General features: G+C 19.6%; 4 protein-coding genes across 4 annotated transcripts; all 4 read right to left on the bottom strand.

The window, feature by feature from the left end:
* Positions 1 to 1713: 1713 nt before the first annotated feature.
* LOC128952298 (3-oxoacyl-[acyl-carrier-protein] reductase FabG-like) lies at positions 1714 to 3484 on the bottom strand. Its single transcript, XM_054297662.1, has 4 exons — positions 3090 to 3484; positions 2445 to 2720; positions 2034 to 2137; positions 1714 to 1962 (listed from the first exon to the last, which is right to left on the bottom strand). The coding sequence occupies exons 1-4, from the start codon at positions 3375 to 3377 to the stop codon at positions 1749 to 1751; spliced, it is 882 nt and encodes a 293-aa protein (XP_054153637.1). The 5' UTR covers positions 3378 to 3484; the 3' UTR covers positions 1714 to 1748.
* A 663-nt stretch (positions 3485 to 4147) lies between these two features.
* On the bottom strand, positions 4148 to 5771 carry LOC128951629 (3-oxoacyl-[acyl-carrier-protein] reductase FabG-like). The gene is made up of 4 exons (XM_054296877.1): positions 5467 to 5771; positions 5008 to 5283; positions 4822 to 4925; positions 4148 to 4367 (listed from the first exon to the last, which is right to left on the bottom strand). The coding sequence occupies exons 1-4, from the start codon at positions 5755 to 5757 to the stop codon at positions 4148 to 4150; spliced, it is 891 nt and encodes a 296-aa protein (XP_054152852.1). The 5' UTR covers positions 5758 to 5771.
* Positions 5772 to 7451: 1680 nt separating this feature from the next.
* On the bottom strand, positions 7452 to 11264 carry LOC128951628 (uncharacterized short-chain type dehydrogenase/reductase y4vI-like). The gene is made up of 9 exons (XM_054296876.1): positions 10943 to 11264; positions 10778 to 10883; positions 10608 to 10690; positions 10369 to 10472; positions 10079 to 10287; positions 8339 to 8581; positions 7992 to 8257; positions 7786 to 7889; positions 7452 to 7677 (listed from the first exon to the last, which is right to left on the bottom strand). Exons 1-9 carry the CDS (start codon positions 11207 to 11209, stop codon positions 7452 to 7454), a joined length of 1608 nt encoding a protein of 535 aa, XP_054152851.1. The 5' UTR covers positions 11210 to 11264.
* A 2190-nt stretch (positions 11265 to 13454) lies between these two features.
* LOC128952271 (3-oxoacyl-[acyl-carrier-protein] reductase FabG-like) lies at positions 13455 to 14685 on the bottom strand. The gene is made up of 4 exons (XM_054297630.1): positions 14376 to 14685; positions 14041 to 14316; positions 13802 to 13905; positions 13455 to 13699 (listed from the first exon to the last, which is right to left on the bottom strand). The coding sequence occupies exons 1-4, from the start codon at positions 14661 to 14663 to the stop codon at positions 13483 to 13485; spliced, it is 885 nt and encodes a 294-aa protein (XP_054153605.1). The 5' UTR covers positions 14664 to 14685; the 3' UTR covers positions 13455 to 13482.
* Positions 14686 to 15628: the final 943 nt, after the last annotated feature.

Below are 15628 nucleotides of genomic sequence, written 5' to 3'. Positions count from 1 at the left end.
AATTAATTGGATGGTTTAAAGCAAATTGATTAATATATTTATATATATATAAAATTATTACATATATTTAATATTTTGATTTAAAATTATTACAGTTTTTTTTATGATATTATTATTAGAAAAAATTTGGTCACTATTTAGACCATTCAATATAATTTTTTTTAAATTTTTAGTTTGAATATCAACATAATTATAATATAATTTATTTAAATTAAAATTATTATTCCTCTATATATATTAAAGCAAATTTTAAAATTTTAGTATTTATACCTAAATATATAGATTAAATTCAATAGTAGTCTAATTAATAATTTAGAAAAATTATTATTAAATTAATAATTAAAAAAAAATTATTAATTAGATATGACGTAATCTGTTTTTTTTATAAATATTTTTAAACAATTGTAAATATAAAATAATATATTTACTATATTAATAGTATTTAATTTATATAAGTCCGAAAATTTCTAGCTGTAACTTTAATATTAATTACTATTTAATTACAGTATAATTAATCACAGTTTTTATTTAGTATTTATATTTATTATTGTTATACAGTATAATATGTTAAATAATTATATAATAAAAAATAGGTTTTAATTTCAACAACACAATTTTTAGTAAGTTTATTAAAAAATAAAAATTATAACTATATATACGTGGCGATGCATTATCCTAAAATTAATATTTATAAAGTTTAAATAAAAAATAAAAAATAAAATAATAGCTTAATTTACAGTTTTAAATAAGTAAAAATAACTAAATTACTAATAACTTGGTAAATAAATAAATAAATTAATTTATATTTTTAAAATACAAATTTAGAAAACTAAGATTTTTTATATATATTTTTTTTATATATTTTATATATAAAATGAATCATATTTTAATTTATATATATATTTAAAATTAATCGAACTAACCACTAGTTTAATCGAACTTATTTAAGTATTAGATTAAAAGTAAAAAATTATTATTATTATTATTTTGATAAAAATAAAATAAAATTCATCTTGCTGAAAACATCTAAAAATTAATATTAATAAAATTTATATAATATAAAAAATAAAATATTATCTTATTTTACAGTTTTACATAACTAAAAATAACTAATTACTATCATTTACATATTATTTTTATTTAATTTTATTGTATTTATAAAAATATTAAAATTATAAATTAATTAATTACAATTTACAAATTTTAACAAAAAATAATTTTTTAAATATAATTAGAATTTAAAAATTACTAATTAATGTTTATTATATAAAACTAAATATAAAATGTTATTTTAATTGTGAAAAATTTTATAGTTTATTTGAAAATTTTAATATATTATAATTCAAATGTTAATTTTTTTTAATATATATATTAAAGTAGTTTATTATTTTAATACATATTTGAAAAAATAGAAATCGGTTATAACAATCCTAATTATTAATTTATTAATAAAATATTAATAGTTATAAATTAATTAAAATGTTTAGTTTACTGTTTGTTTGTTTTTTAAATACAATATCAACTATCAGTTAATATAGATCCATATATTAAAGTATTATAATTAAATTTACTACAGTTTAAATAAATAATTAAATATATAAAACATTTAATATATAATTAATTTTTTTCGATAATTGAATTTATTAAAATAGAATATTGTTTTTTTTAAATAATTAAATTAAAAAAAAAATTTTAAAATTTTTTTGTTTTGACTATCATTTTATTCAATCGCCACAAAACAAACAAAGTTATTGACCGCCAAAATTATACCGAATACCGCCATCAATATACAGATTGGCACCGGTTATAAAACTGGCCGATCGGGAGGCCAACCAAACAACTCCGTCGGCTATATCCCGGGGCTGACCAATACGTTTGAGTAATGTACGTGAAATTGCATGCTTTATCATCTGATCTTTTAATGGATCATCGGATTTAAGTGATGTATTGATAACACCTGGACTATAGATATTTAGGGGGTATATATATATAAATAATTTTTTAATTTTTAAATTATTATATATATTAATTACTTGATTGTATTGACCCGTATATTGGGTCCCAATTCAAGTGCCAACACACGGGTCATCATATCTATGCCAGCTTTAGCTACATTGTAGGCTAGATTTGTTTTTAACTATATATATTTATATATAATATACATAATTAAGTAAATAAAAATAATAATAATTAAGTAAATAATAATAATAATTATGTAAATAATAATAATAATTATGTAAATAATAATAATAATAATTAAGTAAATAATAATAATAATTAAAATATAATTTTTTTCATATAATTAAAATATTAATATTAATTATATATATATATATACTGTATATACTGTATATATTACTGTTAATTGTAATCCTAAAATATTTACATACATGTATAAATATGATTACAAAATAATATTACAAAATTTTTTAATTTATAATTACCGGAACTGTCGACACAAAACTAGATATACTGATAATATTGCCGTTAGTTTTGTTCAAATAGGGAACCGATAGATGACTGAGCTCTACATACGGACGCAGATTAACACTCAATACCTTATCAAATACTGGCATAAATTGTTTATCGGTAACGCTGGCCATCAACGATATGCCGGCATTGTTGACCAATACATCTAACTGTCCATAGGTTTCAATTGTCTTATTCAATAGTGATTGCAATTGTGTACTATTGGTTAGATCAGCCAAAACTTCAAGTGGCTATAAATATTATATACAGGTATATATATATAATATATATACAGTATATATACAGTATATATACAGTATATATACAGTATATATACAGTATATATACAGTATATATACAGTATATATATATTGTTTAATACAAAAATACAAAAAAATATTGATAATAATGGTAATTTAATAATTAATAATTAATAATAATTAGATATTAATTAATTATTTTATTAGTAAATTATTATTTTATTAGTAAATTATTATTTTATTAGTAAATTATTATTTTATTAGTAAATTATTATTTTATTAGTAAATTATTATTTTATTAGTAAATTATTATTTTATTATTTCAAGTTTTGATTATTTTGATTATTATTTTAGTCATACCTTTAGCTTATTTGGTGATAACTGTTGACAATCATTGGCCACACTCTGGATATCATTCAAATGTCTACCAGTGATGACTACATGAGCGCCCAATTGGGCAAACAGTTTGGCAATACCGGCGCCCATACCACTACTCGAACCGGTAATCAATACTACTTTTCCCGTAAAATTTCGTGAATCATCTAATTGTTTATTATTATTATCATTATTTTCACAATCAGCCAAAATGCTTGCATTAACTATAGCTATAGTTATTATAATAATAATATTTAATAATATTAACTTCATTTTTAGTTTTTAATTATTTGATTTAATTGATTAGACTTAAGACTAAAATAATAATTTAATAAAATATTTATTTATTTTTTAAAAAAAAGTTTTTTAGTTTAGTTTAGAAACTTAAAACTTAAAATATGTTTTATCAATTTTTTTATATAATTAAATTAATTTTAGTAAAAAATGATTACTTAATAATTTATAATTTTTAAAAAAATTGTTTAGCAATATAACTATTTAGTATATTTTTTTTAGTCGTTAGTAATAATATAACTATTAAACTAAACATATGTGTTATTTAATTATTTATTATATATATATATTAATACAAAATTAATACAAAACATATTGTAATCATAGTATCAATCAATTTGCAAAATAAATAAATGTTTCTAAGTTTTAAAATCTAAACTAAAATTTATTTATAAATATATATCAAAATTATTTTTATTATAATTTATTATAATTTTTTTAAATCTATTTTTTAACATAGTTTATATTATTTTTATCAAAATAAAAAAAATTGAAAATTAATAAATTAAATAGATATAATAAAATTATTTAATTAAACTACAACAACAAAAACAATATATTTATAAATTATAACATCATAACAATATAATTATCATTTTTTTTATAAATAATTAAAATTATTTTGTATTTGCAATAAATAAATTGCAATTTATTCAACAACAAAAAATATTATGAAATTATTATAAACAACAACAAAAATAAAAATGATAAAATTGAAAAAATAATTATTTATTTAATTATTATTATTATTAAAATAAACCGCCAATATTATAGACAATACCGCCGTCGACGACCAGATTGGCACCGGTTATAAAACTGGCCGATCGGGAGGCCAACCAAACACAAGCATCGGCCACATCCTCGGGTCGACCGATACGTTTCATCGGTGTCTTAGAGCTTATGTATTTCATTAGTTCATCAATAATTTTGCGATCACCTTGATGAAATGGTGTATCAATATAACCAGGGCTAATATATTGATAAATAAATAAATATATATATATATATATAAATATTTTATATATAAATAAATAAATATTTTATATATAAATAAATAAATATTTTATATATAAATAAATAAATATTTTATATATAAATAAATAAATATTTTATATATAAATAAATAAATATTTTATATATAAATAAATAAATATTTTATATATAAATAAATAAATATTTTATATATAAATAAATAAATATTTTATATATAAATAAATAAATATTTTATATATAAATAAATAAATATTTTATATATAAATAAATAAATATTTTATATATAAATAAATAAATATTTTATATATAAATAAATAAATATTTTATATATAAATAAATAAATATTTTATATATAAATAAATAAATATTTTATATATAAATAAATAAATATTTTATATATAAATCTATTTATTAAAAAAATATTAATTACTTGATTGTATTGACCCGTATATTGGGTCCCAATTCAAGTGCCAATACCCGACCCATCATATCGATGGCCGCTTTGGACACTGAATAGGCTAAAACACCTTTAGTCTGTATATATCAATATATATATAACAATATTAAAAAAATATTATTAATTAAAATAATGTATAGTTTCTGGAAAAAAACCTACCGGTGCTATAGCCGATACACTAGATATGCTGATAATAGTGCCGTTAGTTTTGTTCAAATATGGTACCGATAGATGACTTAGTTCGACATACGGACGCAAATTAACGGCCATTAGTTTGTCAAATACGGGCATAAATTGTTTGTCGGTAACTGCGGCTCCGGCACCCATACCGGCGTTGTTGACCAATACATCCAACTGGCCGTACGTTTTGATTGTCTGATCCAATAGTGACTGCAATTCAGTACTATTGCTAACATCGGCCTTAACTTGCAATGGCTATACATATAATACAATAATATTATTGTTATTATTATTATTAAATATATAATAATTTGTTGTTATTATTATTAAATATATAATAAGTTAATGTCTATACATATATACAGTATATATATAGTAGAAATATAATATTAATATTAAATAAAATAATTTTATTTTTATTATTATTATTAGTCAAACCTTTAGTTTTTTCGGTGATAACTGTTGGCATTCATTGGCCACTAATTGGATTTCAGTTTGATTTCTACCAGTGATGACAACATTGGCACCCAATTGGGCAAACAGTTTGGCAATACCGGCACCGATACCACTACTCGAACCGGTAGTCAATACAACTTTTCCGGTAAAATTTCTTGGATCATCCAATTGATTGTATTGTTTATTAGCATTATCTAAATTAAACAAAATGTTTGCATTAGCTATTGCTAGAAATAATGGGAACAAATTAATAATAATAAACAATAAATTCATTTTTTTAATTTGATTTTCTTAAACAATATACTGTATATCAATATATATAAAAATATATAACTATTTTATTTTTGTAAACTATCTAATATAAAATATATATATATACTATTTTGTTATCTTTTTTTCAATATTAACTTAAATTAAATAAGTGCACTTAAACTAAATTTCAACCTTAAAATTTAAATGTCAAGTATAAATTGAATGCATTATATTATTATTATTATTATTATTATTATTATTATTATTATTATTATTGATAATTTTTTTTTGTTAGATTATTAAAGTATTGCATTAAAATTATAGATATAATATTAATATATTTATTAATAAATAAAAATAACCTCAACGTACTTATAACGATAATGTAATTATTAATATAGTTTTATTATCAACAAATGTATGACAATTAATTGTTTATATATATATACTGTATATATATTATTTCTATAACTTTGTTTGAAAAACGTTTTAATTATTTTTTTACTTTTATCAACTAGTTAAATTGAAATAATAAATAAAAAACTGTAATTATTATAATACTTTCAAAAATTTTTAGTTAAAATAAATTTTTATAATAGCAATTACTATTCATACAATATAAATGTTATTATTTTTTATATATACTGTTTAATATATTATTTATATTACAAAAAACATTAATAATGTTTATTCATATATATTGTTAAGTAACTTATAATTAAAACAAAAAAAATAGTTTATCATTAACATATAACAAATTAAATTATTGATATCATATTATAGTACTAGAGTTTAGTTTTTTTATTATTATTAAAACTTATTAATTAGAAAATAAATAATAAAAATCTTATTTAGTATTTATTTTTGAATTTATAATAAATTTTATTGAATTTTATTAACATAAATAAACTAATTAATTCTGTATATTAAAGGTTTAAATTTTTAATTAACAAAAAATTGATAAGCCATTTTCTAAAATAATAAATATTCAAAATTTATTTAAAAAATTATAATATAAAATAATAAAGTTTATAATTACAGTTTTTCAACAAAAACAAAAATATTAAATATTAATTAACATTAATTTAATTGTGTTATTAACTAATATATAATTTCATATTTTTTTTTATTGTTTAAAGTTATATATATTGTAGTATTCATTAATAAACTGATTTTTTTATTATTATAATTGTTTATTAAATAAACAAAAAAAATTATTATTTCTGATATAATATACTGTTTAAAAAAAGTATGTAGATTAGTTTATTTATTTTGTAAAATAAACTAAAAAATTATATATATAAATTTTTTGATTATCTAAAAAAAGTTATCAAATATTCGTATTATTAAAAAATTGTAAATACTGTAATTATTATTATATTTTTTAACAAATTGTAGTTAAAATAAATAAATTACTTTTATAATAGCAATTGATAATCTTAAAATATATTTTTTATATATATACTGTACAATATATGATTATAAAATCAATAATAATATTTATTTATACTTACTTTAATAATATATATATTGTTAAATAAATTATAATTAAGACAAAATAATAATTTATTAATAACCAAATTTAATACAAAATAGTTTAACTAAATATAAATTACATATAAAAATTACAATTAATTTTTATTCTGTATATTATAATTATATTAATTATTATTTATTTGTAGTAGTTTAACTAAAAAAATAACTTAAAAATAAATTTAAAATCTATTAATACCACCAAAATTATAGGCAACCCCTCCATCGATGACCAGATTAATACCGGTTATAAAACTGGCCGATCGGGAGGCCAACCAAACAACACCGTCAGCTATATCCAGGGGTTGACCCAAACGGTGTAGTGGTGTACGTGAAATCACCAGTTTTTTAAATTCATCCACTATTTTGGGATCGCCCGACAAAATTGGTGTATCAATTAAACCTGGACTACATATATATTGAAATATAAGATATTTTAATTTTTTTAAAAAATTAATTAAATTAATTAAAATTAAAGTTAAATATTTAGTTTTGTTTTGTTTTAACTTATATTACTTGATAGTATTGACCCGTATATTGGGTCCCAATTCAAGTGCCAACACACGGGTCATCATATCTATAGCCGTTTTGGACACACTATAGGATAGATTTGACTTTAACTATATATATATATTATATATATAAAACATAGATATAAAAATATGAATTAATGTTATCTGAATATATGATATTTATAGTTATAAATTATTAACATAACCTACCGGTACTGTTGACGCTATACTAGATATGCTGATAATAGTGCCGTTAGTTTTGTTCAAATAGGGAACCGATAGATGACTGAGCTCTACATACGGACGCAGATTAACACTCAGTATTTTGTCAAATACTGACATAAACTTGTCATCAGTAATGTTAGCACCGGTACCAATGCCGGCGTTGTTGACCAACACATCCAAACGGCCGTACCGTTTGATTGTCTGATCCAATAGTGACTGCAATTCAGTACTATTGCTAACATCGGCCCTAACTTGTAATGGCTATACATATAATAAATTATTTTTTTTTATTATTAATAACTTTATTATTATTATTATTAATATAAGCATACCTTTAGTTTTTTTTGGTGATAACTGTTGACATTCATTGGCCACTAATTGGATTTCAGTTTGATTTCGACCAGTGATGACAACATTGGCACCCAATCGGGCAAACAGTTTGGCAATACCGGCACCGATACCACTACTCGAACCGGTAGTCAATACAACTTTTCCCGTAAAATTTCGCGAATCATTCAAAACATTATTATTATTTTTATTAACATTATCTAAATTGAACAATATGTTTGCATTAGCTAATGTTAAAAATAAAACAAAATAACTTATAAATAATAAGTTCATTATTATAATATTTTTTTGATTAATTTTTTGTTGATTTAATTATTTTAAACAATAATTTAAAAAAATACAATTATTATATTTTAGTAAATTACTTATTATTATATACTATGATATTTTATTATAAATTAAGATTATTAAGTGTATAATAGATTAAATAAAATAAATTATAAATGTCAAGTATATATTGTTATTAAATTATTGTGTTATTATCAAAAATATTTAAAAAAATAAATTTATTATATTGTTGTTGTTATTATTGATAAATAATTATATCTTAATTTTTATTTATTGTACTAAAATTGAACTTAGATTAGAGTTATACTAATATTATATGAAATAATTAATTTATTAATTAATAAATTTAATAATAATTGTAATAATAATTTATTTCGATATTAAGATTAAAACTAAATATACTACTATATTTAATTATATTAAATAATAAATATAAAAAAAATTAATATTGTGTTTAGTTATTCAATAACTGTAATTAATATAATAGTTTAAAAAACAATTATATTTAATTATTTTAATATTTTATTTTTAGTGTGTTTCGAGCGACTTTATTTTATTTAATTATTTTTGTTTAAACTATTAAAAGTCAAAAAAAATTAATAATAAAAATAAATAAAAATAAATTATCCATTAAATAATTAGATATTAATACTATTACTAATTAGACATTATAAAACATTAAAGTATTGACCAATTAACTAATTAAAACTTAAAATTAAACTTAAATTATTTTTAAAAAATAATATAAAATCATTAATTATGTATTACTATTAGATTGTCAGTGTTATTGGCTATAATATTAATTATAAAAATTTATTAAAAATTATAAATAAAAAATTAAATTTTATATTTACAGTTTATTTAATACAATAAAAAATATATTTTTAAATAATATTTTTTTAAAAATTATTAATAGAGTGAAGCTAATTTCAATTGTGTTTCAACAAATTTTTAATAATTTAATAAAATAATTTAAATCCTATCACAACAATAATAAATTTATTACAGTTTCATTTACAATAATTATTTCAATTTTATAAGTAAATATAATTATAGTTTTTCAAATTATATATTTATTTGTTAATAATTATTATTTTATTTATCTAATATAATAAAATAAATTTAATCTGTAAATTGTTACTATTATACAGTAAAAGTATAAAACAAATAATATAAAGACTATTTAAAAAATTAACATATTTTTAGTTATGAAATATCAAATGCTATTTTGATTATATATTATTGTTTTAAATTGTTAAACTAAATTTTTTTTAAATAAATAAAAAAATCAAAAATAAAGTTATAATAACTATTATAAATAAAATCAAAAATATATCAATAGTTTTAATCAATAAAAAAAATATAATAATTAATCTCAAATCATTTAAATCAATCAAATAAAATAATTTAAAAAATAATTAATTAATTAAATAAACCGCCAAAACTATAGATAACACCGCCATCGATGACCAGATTTGTACCGGTTATAAAACTGGCCGATCGGGAGGCCAACCAAACAACACCCCGGGCTATATCCAGGGGTTGACCGATACGATGGAGTGGTGTATGCGAGACAATCAGTTTTTTGAACTGATCTATAACTATAGGATCACCCGATATAATTGGTGTATCAATTAGACCTGGACTATATCAATAATAAAAAAATTTAATTAATATGTAAATAAAATTAAAATTAAAAAATTAATAATTAAAAATCTCAAATTACTTAATAGTATTGACCCGTATATTGGGTCCCAATTCAAGTGCCAACACACGTGTCATCATATCTATAGCCGATTTGGACACACAATAGGGTAGATTTGATTTCATCTATATATATATAATTTATAAATAATAATAATAATAACTAAAATCTATTAACAAATTAATTATTTTGTTTATACTGTATATATATATATATATATGATTACAGTATACTATTGTTATAAAAAAAATAAAACTTACCGGAACTGTTGACACTATACTAGATATGCTGATAATAGTGCCGTTAGTTTTGTTCAAATAGGGAACCGATAGATGACTGAGCTCTACATACGGTCGGAGATTAACACTCAATACTCTATCAAATACTGACATAAACTTGTCATCAGTAATGTTAACAGCATTACTAATACCGGCGTTATTGACCAACACATCCAACTGGCCGTACGTTTTGATTGTCTGATCCAATATTGACTGCAATTCAGTACTATTGCTAACATCGGCCCTAACTTGTAATGGCTATACATATAATACAATATTTTTATTTATTAATAAGTTTATTATTAATATAAGTAAACCTTTAGTTTTTTAGGTGACAACTGTTGGCATTCATTGGCCACTAATTGGATTTCAGTTTGATTTCTACCAGTGATGACAACATTGGCACCCAATTGGGCAAACAGTTTGGCAATACCGGCACCGATACCACTACTCGAACCGGTAGTCAATACAACTTTTCCCGAAAAATTTTGCGGATTATTATTATTATCTAAATTAAACAAAATGTTTGCATTGACTATAGCTATAAATATAACCAAAAAACTTATAATTAGTAAATATTTCATTTTTTAAATAATTTTAATATTAATTATTTTTTGTTTGAAACAATTATATGTTTTTATTATTTTATAAAAAAATCTAACATAACTTGAGTTTATATACAATAGTGATAATATTTTTTTAGTGCAATTTATCAATATTAATTATTTTTTAATAAGTTTATTCAATAGATTTTTTAAATATAATGATAAAATTTTCTAAATGTCAAGTAATATAATGTTATTTTTAAACAACTAATACTATTGCAATTTATTATTATTGTTTAGCAATAATATATTTACTATAAAATACGTTTAAAAAACAATTTATATAAAATATTACTGATTATATATTATCACTATTTTTGTGATTTATATCAACCAACAAAAAATTAATAATAATAATAAAAATAATATAATTTTACAATTAATTGTATTTATAAACATATAATCAATAATAAAAGTAAATAAATTATTAATAATTGTTGTGTTTTATTATAAACATAAGTAAACTAGTTAATTTTATCAATTAAAATTAATTAATATATTAATTAGTTAAAAAAAATTTGCTCCATGACAAGACTATTTAAAAAAATAACAAAAAATTAATAAAATTTCAAATATGAAAATGTAGAGATTTACAGTTTTTATAATTATATAAAAATAATTGTATACTAAAAATAACATAAATTGTAATTATATTATATATACAAATATATAAAATATACAAATATATAAAATATTTTAATTAATTAATAATGATAAGTTAGAAAAAAATTATAGTTATTAGAAAAATGTATTGCAAAATTTTAAAAAAAAAATATATTAATTGAATTATTATACGTTTTGATAAATTTATAATAACTATTTAAATAATATTTACAGGCTGGCTCATCAGGAGTTATTTTCAAAATACACCACTTATTTCAAAAACTACTAATTATATTTTATTTTAACAAAAAATATTATAAAATATGATAAATGGGATTACATATTTTTATAAAAAAAATTTTTAAAATGGCCGCCTTTAATTGCAATTAAATGGCAAAGTCAGGTGTAAAAATAGTCGAAATTGTCCTTATTTATTATATTTTGACTATCACGCGACCGCTACATCCAGAACCTGTCGCCATATGATGTGCTATTAGTGACAAAGAAATAATTGGGCCTATATTTTTAAGAGAAATTTGTGATATCAGAGATCTACAGGACTTAAATCATTGTGCAGGACATAGGGTCTGCTGAAGATAAAAAGATTGCTTGATTGTTACTGGTTTAAACAAGATGGTTCACGACCTTACAGAACACAAGATATCTTTGAACAACTTAGAGAGTGTTTTGGTGATCGGATTATAGGTTTGGATGTGCCCAAGAAGACTGGCGGCTGAAATGATTTTACCTCCATATTTACCCGATTTCAACACCTGTGATTATTTTTTTGGGTTTATTTTAAGGATATGGTTTACATATCCAACCCTCAATCTATTGAAGAATTCACAAAAATGATTGAAAGTGAGATACGGGCCATACAGCAATATATGAAAGTACGGGTAACATCCAATTTTGTACACCCGACTTTGCCATTTAATTGCAATTAATGGCGGCCATTTTGAAAATTTATCTAATTAAAATATGTAATCCCATTTATCATATTTTATAATATTTTTTGTTAAAATAAAATATAATTAGTAGTTTTTGAAATAAGTGGTGTATTTTGAAAATAACTCCTGATGAGCCACCGTGTATTAATTTTAACTATTAATTTATTAAAGTATATTTATGATAATTTGTATTATTAAAAAATCGTATAAATTTTCTAGTGATTTACACATGAGATAATAATGTAATATTATTATAGTTAGTAATATTAAATAAAATGAAAATAAAATAAAATACAACATTTATGATCTAAAAATTATTTAATTATTAAAAAAAATATATTAAATTATTACTTTATAATTTTAAAAAAAACTGTAACTATTATAACATTGTATAATTAGTTTTAATATATAAAAATAATATTTAAATAAATAGCAAAGAGCTCTGAACCAATTTTTTTTTATAAATATATGATTCAATAAACTATTAAATTATTTTTAAAAATTAATTTAAAATATTAAATATTAAATTCAAAATCTTTTTTAATTTTTTGACAAAAATAAAAACTGTTAGTCTATTAAAAAAAATAAGTAAATAATTTTTTTTATTTCAAAAAGTTAATATTCATATTTAACAACTTTATATAAAAAAAAATTAAAATACACTTAATTATTATTAATATTTATTTTTATTGTAATTTATTATATACCGCCAAAATTATAGATAATACCGCCATCGATGACCAGATTAGTACCGGTTATAAAACTGGCCGATCGGGAGGCCAACCAAACAACACCTTCGGCTATATCCAGGGGTTGACCGATACGATGGAGTGGTGTCCGCGAGATAATCATTTTTTTCAATTGATCAATAATTTTGGGATCACCCGACATAATTGGTGTATCAATTGAACCTGGACTATATATATATATATATATATTTATATTTAATATGTAAATTATATATATATATTAAGTTATAATTTAATTTAATTTAGTTTTATTAAATAATAATAATTACTTAATAGTATTGACCCGTATATTGGGTCCCAATTCAAGTGCCAACACACGGGTCATCATATCTATAGCCGATTTGGACACACAATAGGGTAAACTTGATTTTAACTACAAAAAAAGTAATACTATTATAAACTCAATTTTAAATTAATCTTATTGTTAGTAAACTAATATATTATTTAAATCTATGATAACCTATATACTGTATATATATAGTTATAATTTTAACTTTTTAAAACATACCGGTACTGTTGACGCTATACTAGATATGCTGATAATAGTGCCGTTAGTTTTGTTCAAATAGGGAACCGATAGATGACTGAGCTCTACATACGGACGCAGATTAACACTCAGTATTTTGTCAAATACTGACATAAACTTGTCATCAGTAATGTTAACACCGATACCAATACCGGCGTTATTGACCAACACATCCAACTGGCCGTACGTTTTGATTGTCTGATCCAATAGTGACTGTAATTCAGTACTTTTGCTAACATCGGCCCTGACTTGTAATGGCTATACATATAATGTAATTATTATTTTATTAATGTTTATTATTATTAATATAAGCAAACCTTTAATTTTTTTGGCGATAACTTTTCACATTCATTGGCCACTAATTGGATTTCAGTTTGATTTCGACCAGTGATGACAACATTGGCACCCAATCGGGCAAACAGTTTGGCAATACCGGCACCGATACCACTACTCGAACCGGTAGTCAATACAACTTTTCCGGAAAAATTTCGCGGATCATCCAATTGATTGTATTGTTTATTAGCATTATCTAAATTAAACAAAATGTTTGCATTGGCTATAGTTATAAATATAACCAAAAAACTTATAATTAATAAATTTTTCATTTTTTTTATAAAATAATATTAATATTAATTATTTTTTTTTTTGTTTGAAACAGTTATATGCTTATATTTTTGTTAACAATAAAAATGTAACTTAACTTGAGTTTATATACAAACATTGATTATAGTTTTTTTGTGCAATTTATCAACATATTCATTGAAATAGATTTTCAAATATAATTGATAAAAGTTTTTAAATGTCAAGTAATTGTAATTTTTTTTTTATTTTTTTCAAGTAATACTCTTTAGTATATCTTATAATAAGATTGTGATAAAAAAAATATAATGAGTTTAACAAACAATATATATATATATATATTAATATATTATTATTAAATTATAAGCTCAATATTAGTATATTATTAGTACGTTTTGATAAATTTTTTTTAAAAAAAAATATGCAATAATTTTTAGCTATAATTTAATTAAAACTTTTAATAATATATAAATAACAGCTAGCTTAGATAATAGTCTAATATAATTACTCGTCTACTAAAAAAATTATATTAATAACATTTATAATGCAAACAATTTTATTATTAAATATAAATATTAAATTTTTGTAACTTATATTTATTTTATTTTTTAAAAACTGTATTTATTATAACGCTGTAAAATTAAATTAGATATATTAAATAATATTTAAAGTTATAGTAACGAAAATAGCAAAAAAAGTTTACATATATATTTTTATTAAATATCAAATTAATAGTTATTTTTTAAAAAATAAATAAGTTTAATTTATATAAAATGTTAATATTAAATTAAAACTATTTGCATAATAAATATTTTTAGTCTACTCAAAAAAATAAGTAAATAAATATTTAATACAAAAAATGATTTTTTGTTGTTGTTTTATTATTATAAATTAAGCAAAAATTAACAATTAATTGTTTAATAAATTATTACAAAATATAATTTAATAACAAATTATTAATTTTAATTAACATATGTTAAATAATGAAAAA

Source organism: Oppia nitens, unplaced genomic scaffold, assembly GCF_028296485.1.
Source record: "Oppia nitens isolate AA-2021 unplaced genomic scaffold, nextdenovo-longstitch-racon4-pilon3 scaffold1_pilon_pilon_pilon, whole genome shotgun sequence".
Lineage (NCBI taxonomy): Eukaryota > Metazoa > Arthropoda > Arachnida > Sarcoptiformes > Oppiidae > Oppia > Oppia nitens.
This window is presented reverse-complemented; position numbering and strand designations above follow the sequence as displayed.

Bases quoted from the DNA above. Each gene is read 5' to 3' on its own strand.
- LOC128951628 (XM_054296876.1), bottom strand. From the start codon at position 11,209: ATGAAATATTTACTAATTATAAGTTTTTTGGTTATATTTATAGCTATA. The intron at 7,890-7,991 runs GTAGGTTATGTT...ATATATATATAG, and splicing joins GTATAGCGTCAACAGTACCG to TTAAAGTCAAATCTATCCTA. The intron at 7,678-7,785 runs GTAATATAAGTT...ATATATATGTAG, and splicing joins ATACGGGTCAATACTATCAA to TCCAGGTTTAATTGATACAC.
- LOC128951629 (XM_054296877.1), bottom strand. From the start codon at position 5,757: ATGAATTTATTGTTTATTATTATTAATTTGTTCCCATTATTTCTAGCA. The intron at 4,926-5,007 runs GTAGGTTTTTTT...TGATATATACAG, and splicing joins GTGTATCGGCTATAGCACCG to ACTAAAGGTGTTTTAGCCTA. The intron at 4,368-4,821 runs GTAATTAATATT...TCAATATATTAG, and splicing joins ATACGGGTCAATACAATCAA to CCCTGGTTATATTGATACAC.
- LOC128952298 (XM_054297662.1), bottom strand. From the start codon at position 3,377: ATGAAGTTAATATTATTAAATATTATTATTATAATAACTATAGCTATA. The intron at 2,721-3,089 runs GTATGACTAAAA...TAATATTTATAG, and splicing joins TATCACCAAATAAGCTAAAG to CCACTTGAAGTTTTGGCTGA. The intron at 2,138-2,444 runs GTAATTATAAAT...AAATATATATAG, and splicing joins GTTTTGTGTCGACAGTTCCG to TTAAAAACAAATCTAGCCTA.
- LOC128952271 (XM_054297630.1), bottom strand. From the start codon at position 14,663: ATGAAAAATTTATTAATTATAAGTTTTTTGGTTATATTTATAACTATA. The intron at 14,317-14,375 runs GTTTGCTTATAT...TTATATGTATAG, and splicing joins TATCGCCAAAAAAATTAAAG to CCATTACAAGTCAGGGCCGA. The intron at 13,700-13,801 runs GTAATTATTATT...ATATATATATAG, and splicing joins ATACGGGTCAATACTATTAA to TCCAGGTTCAATTGATACAC.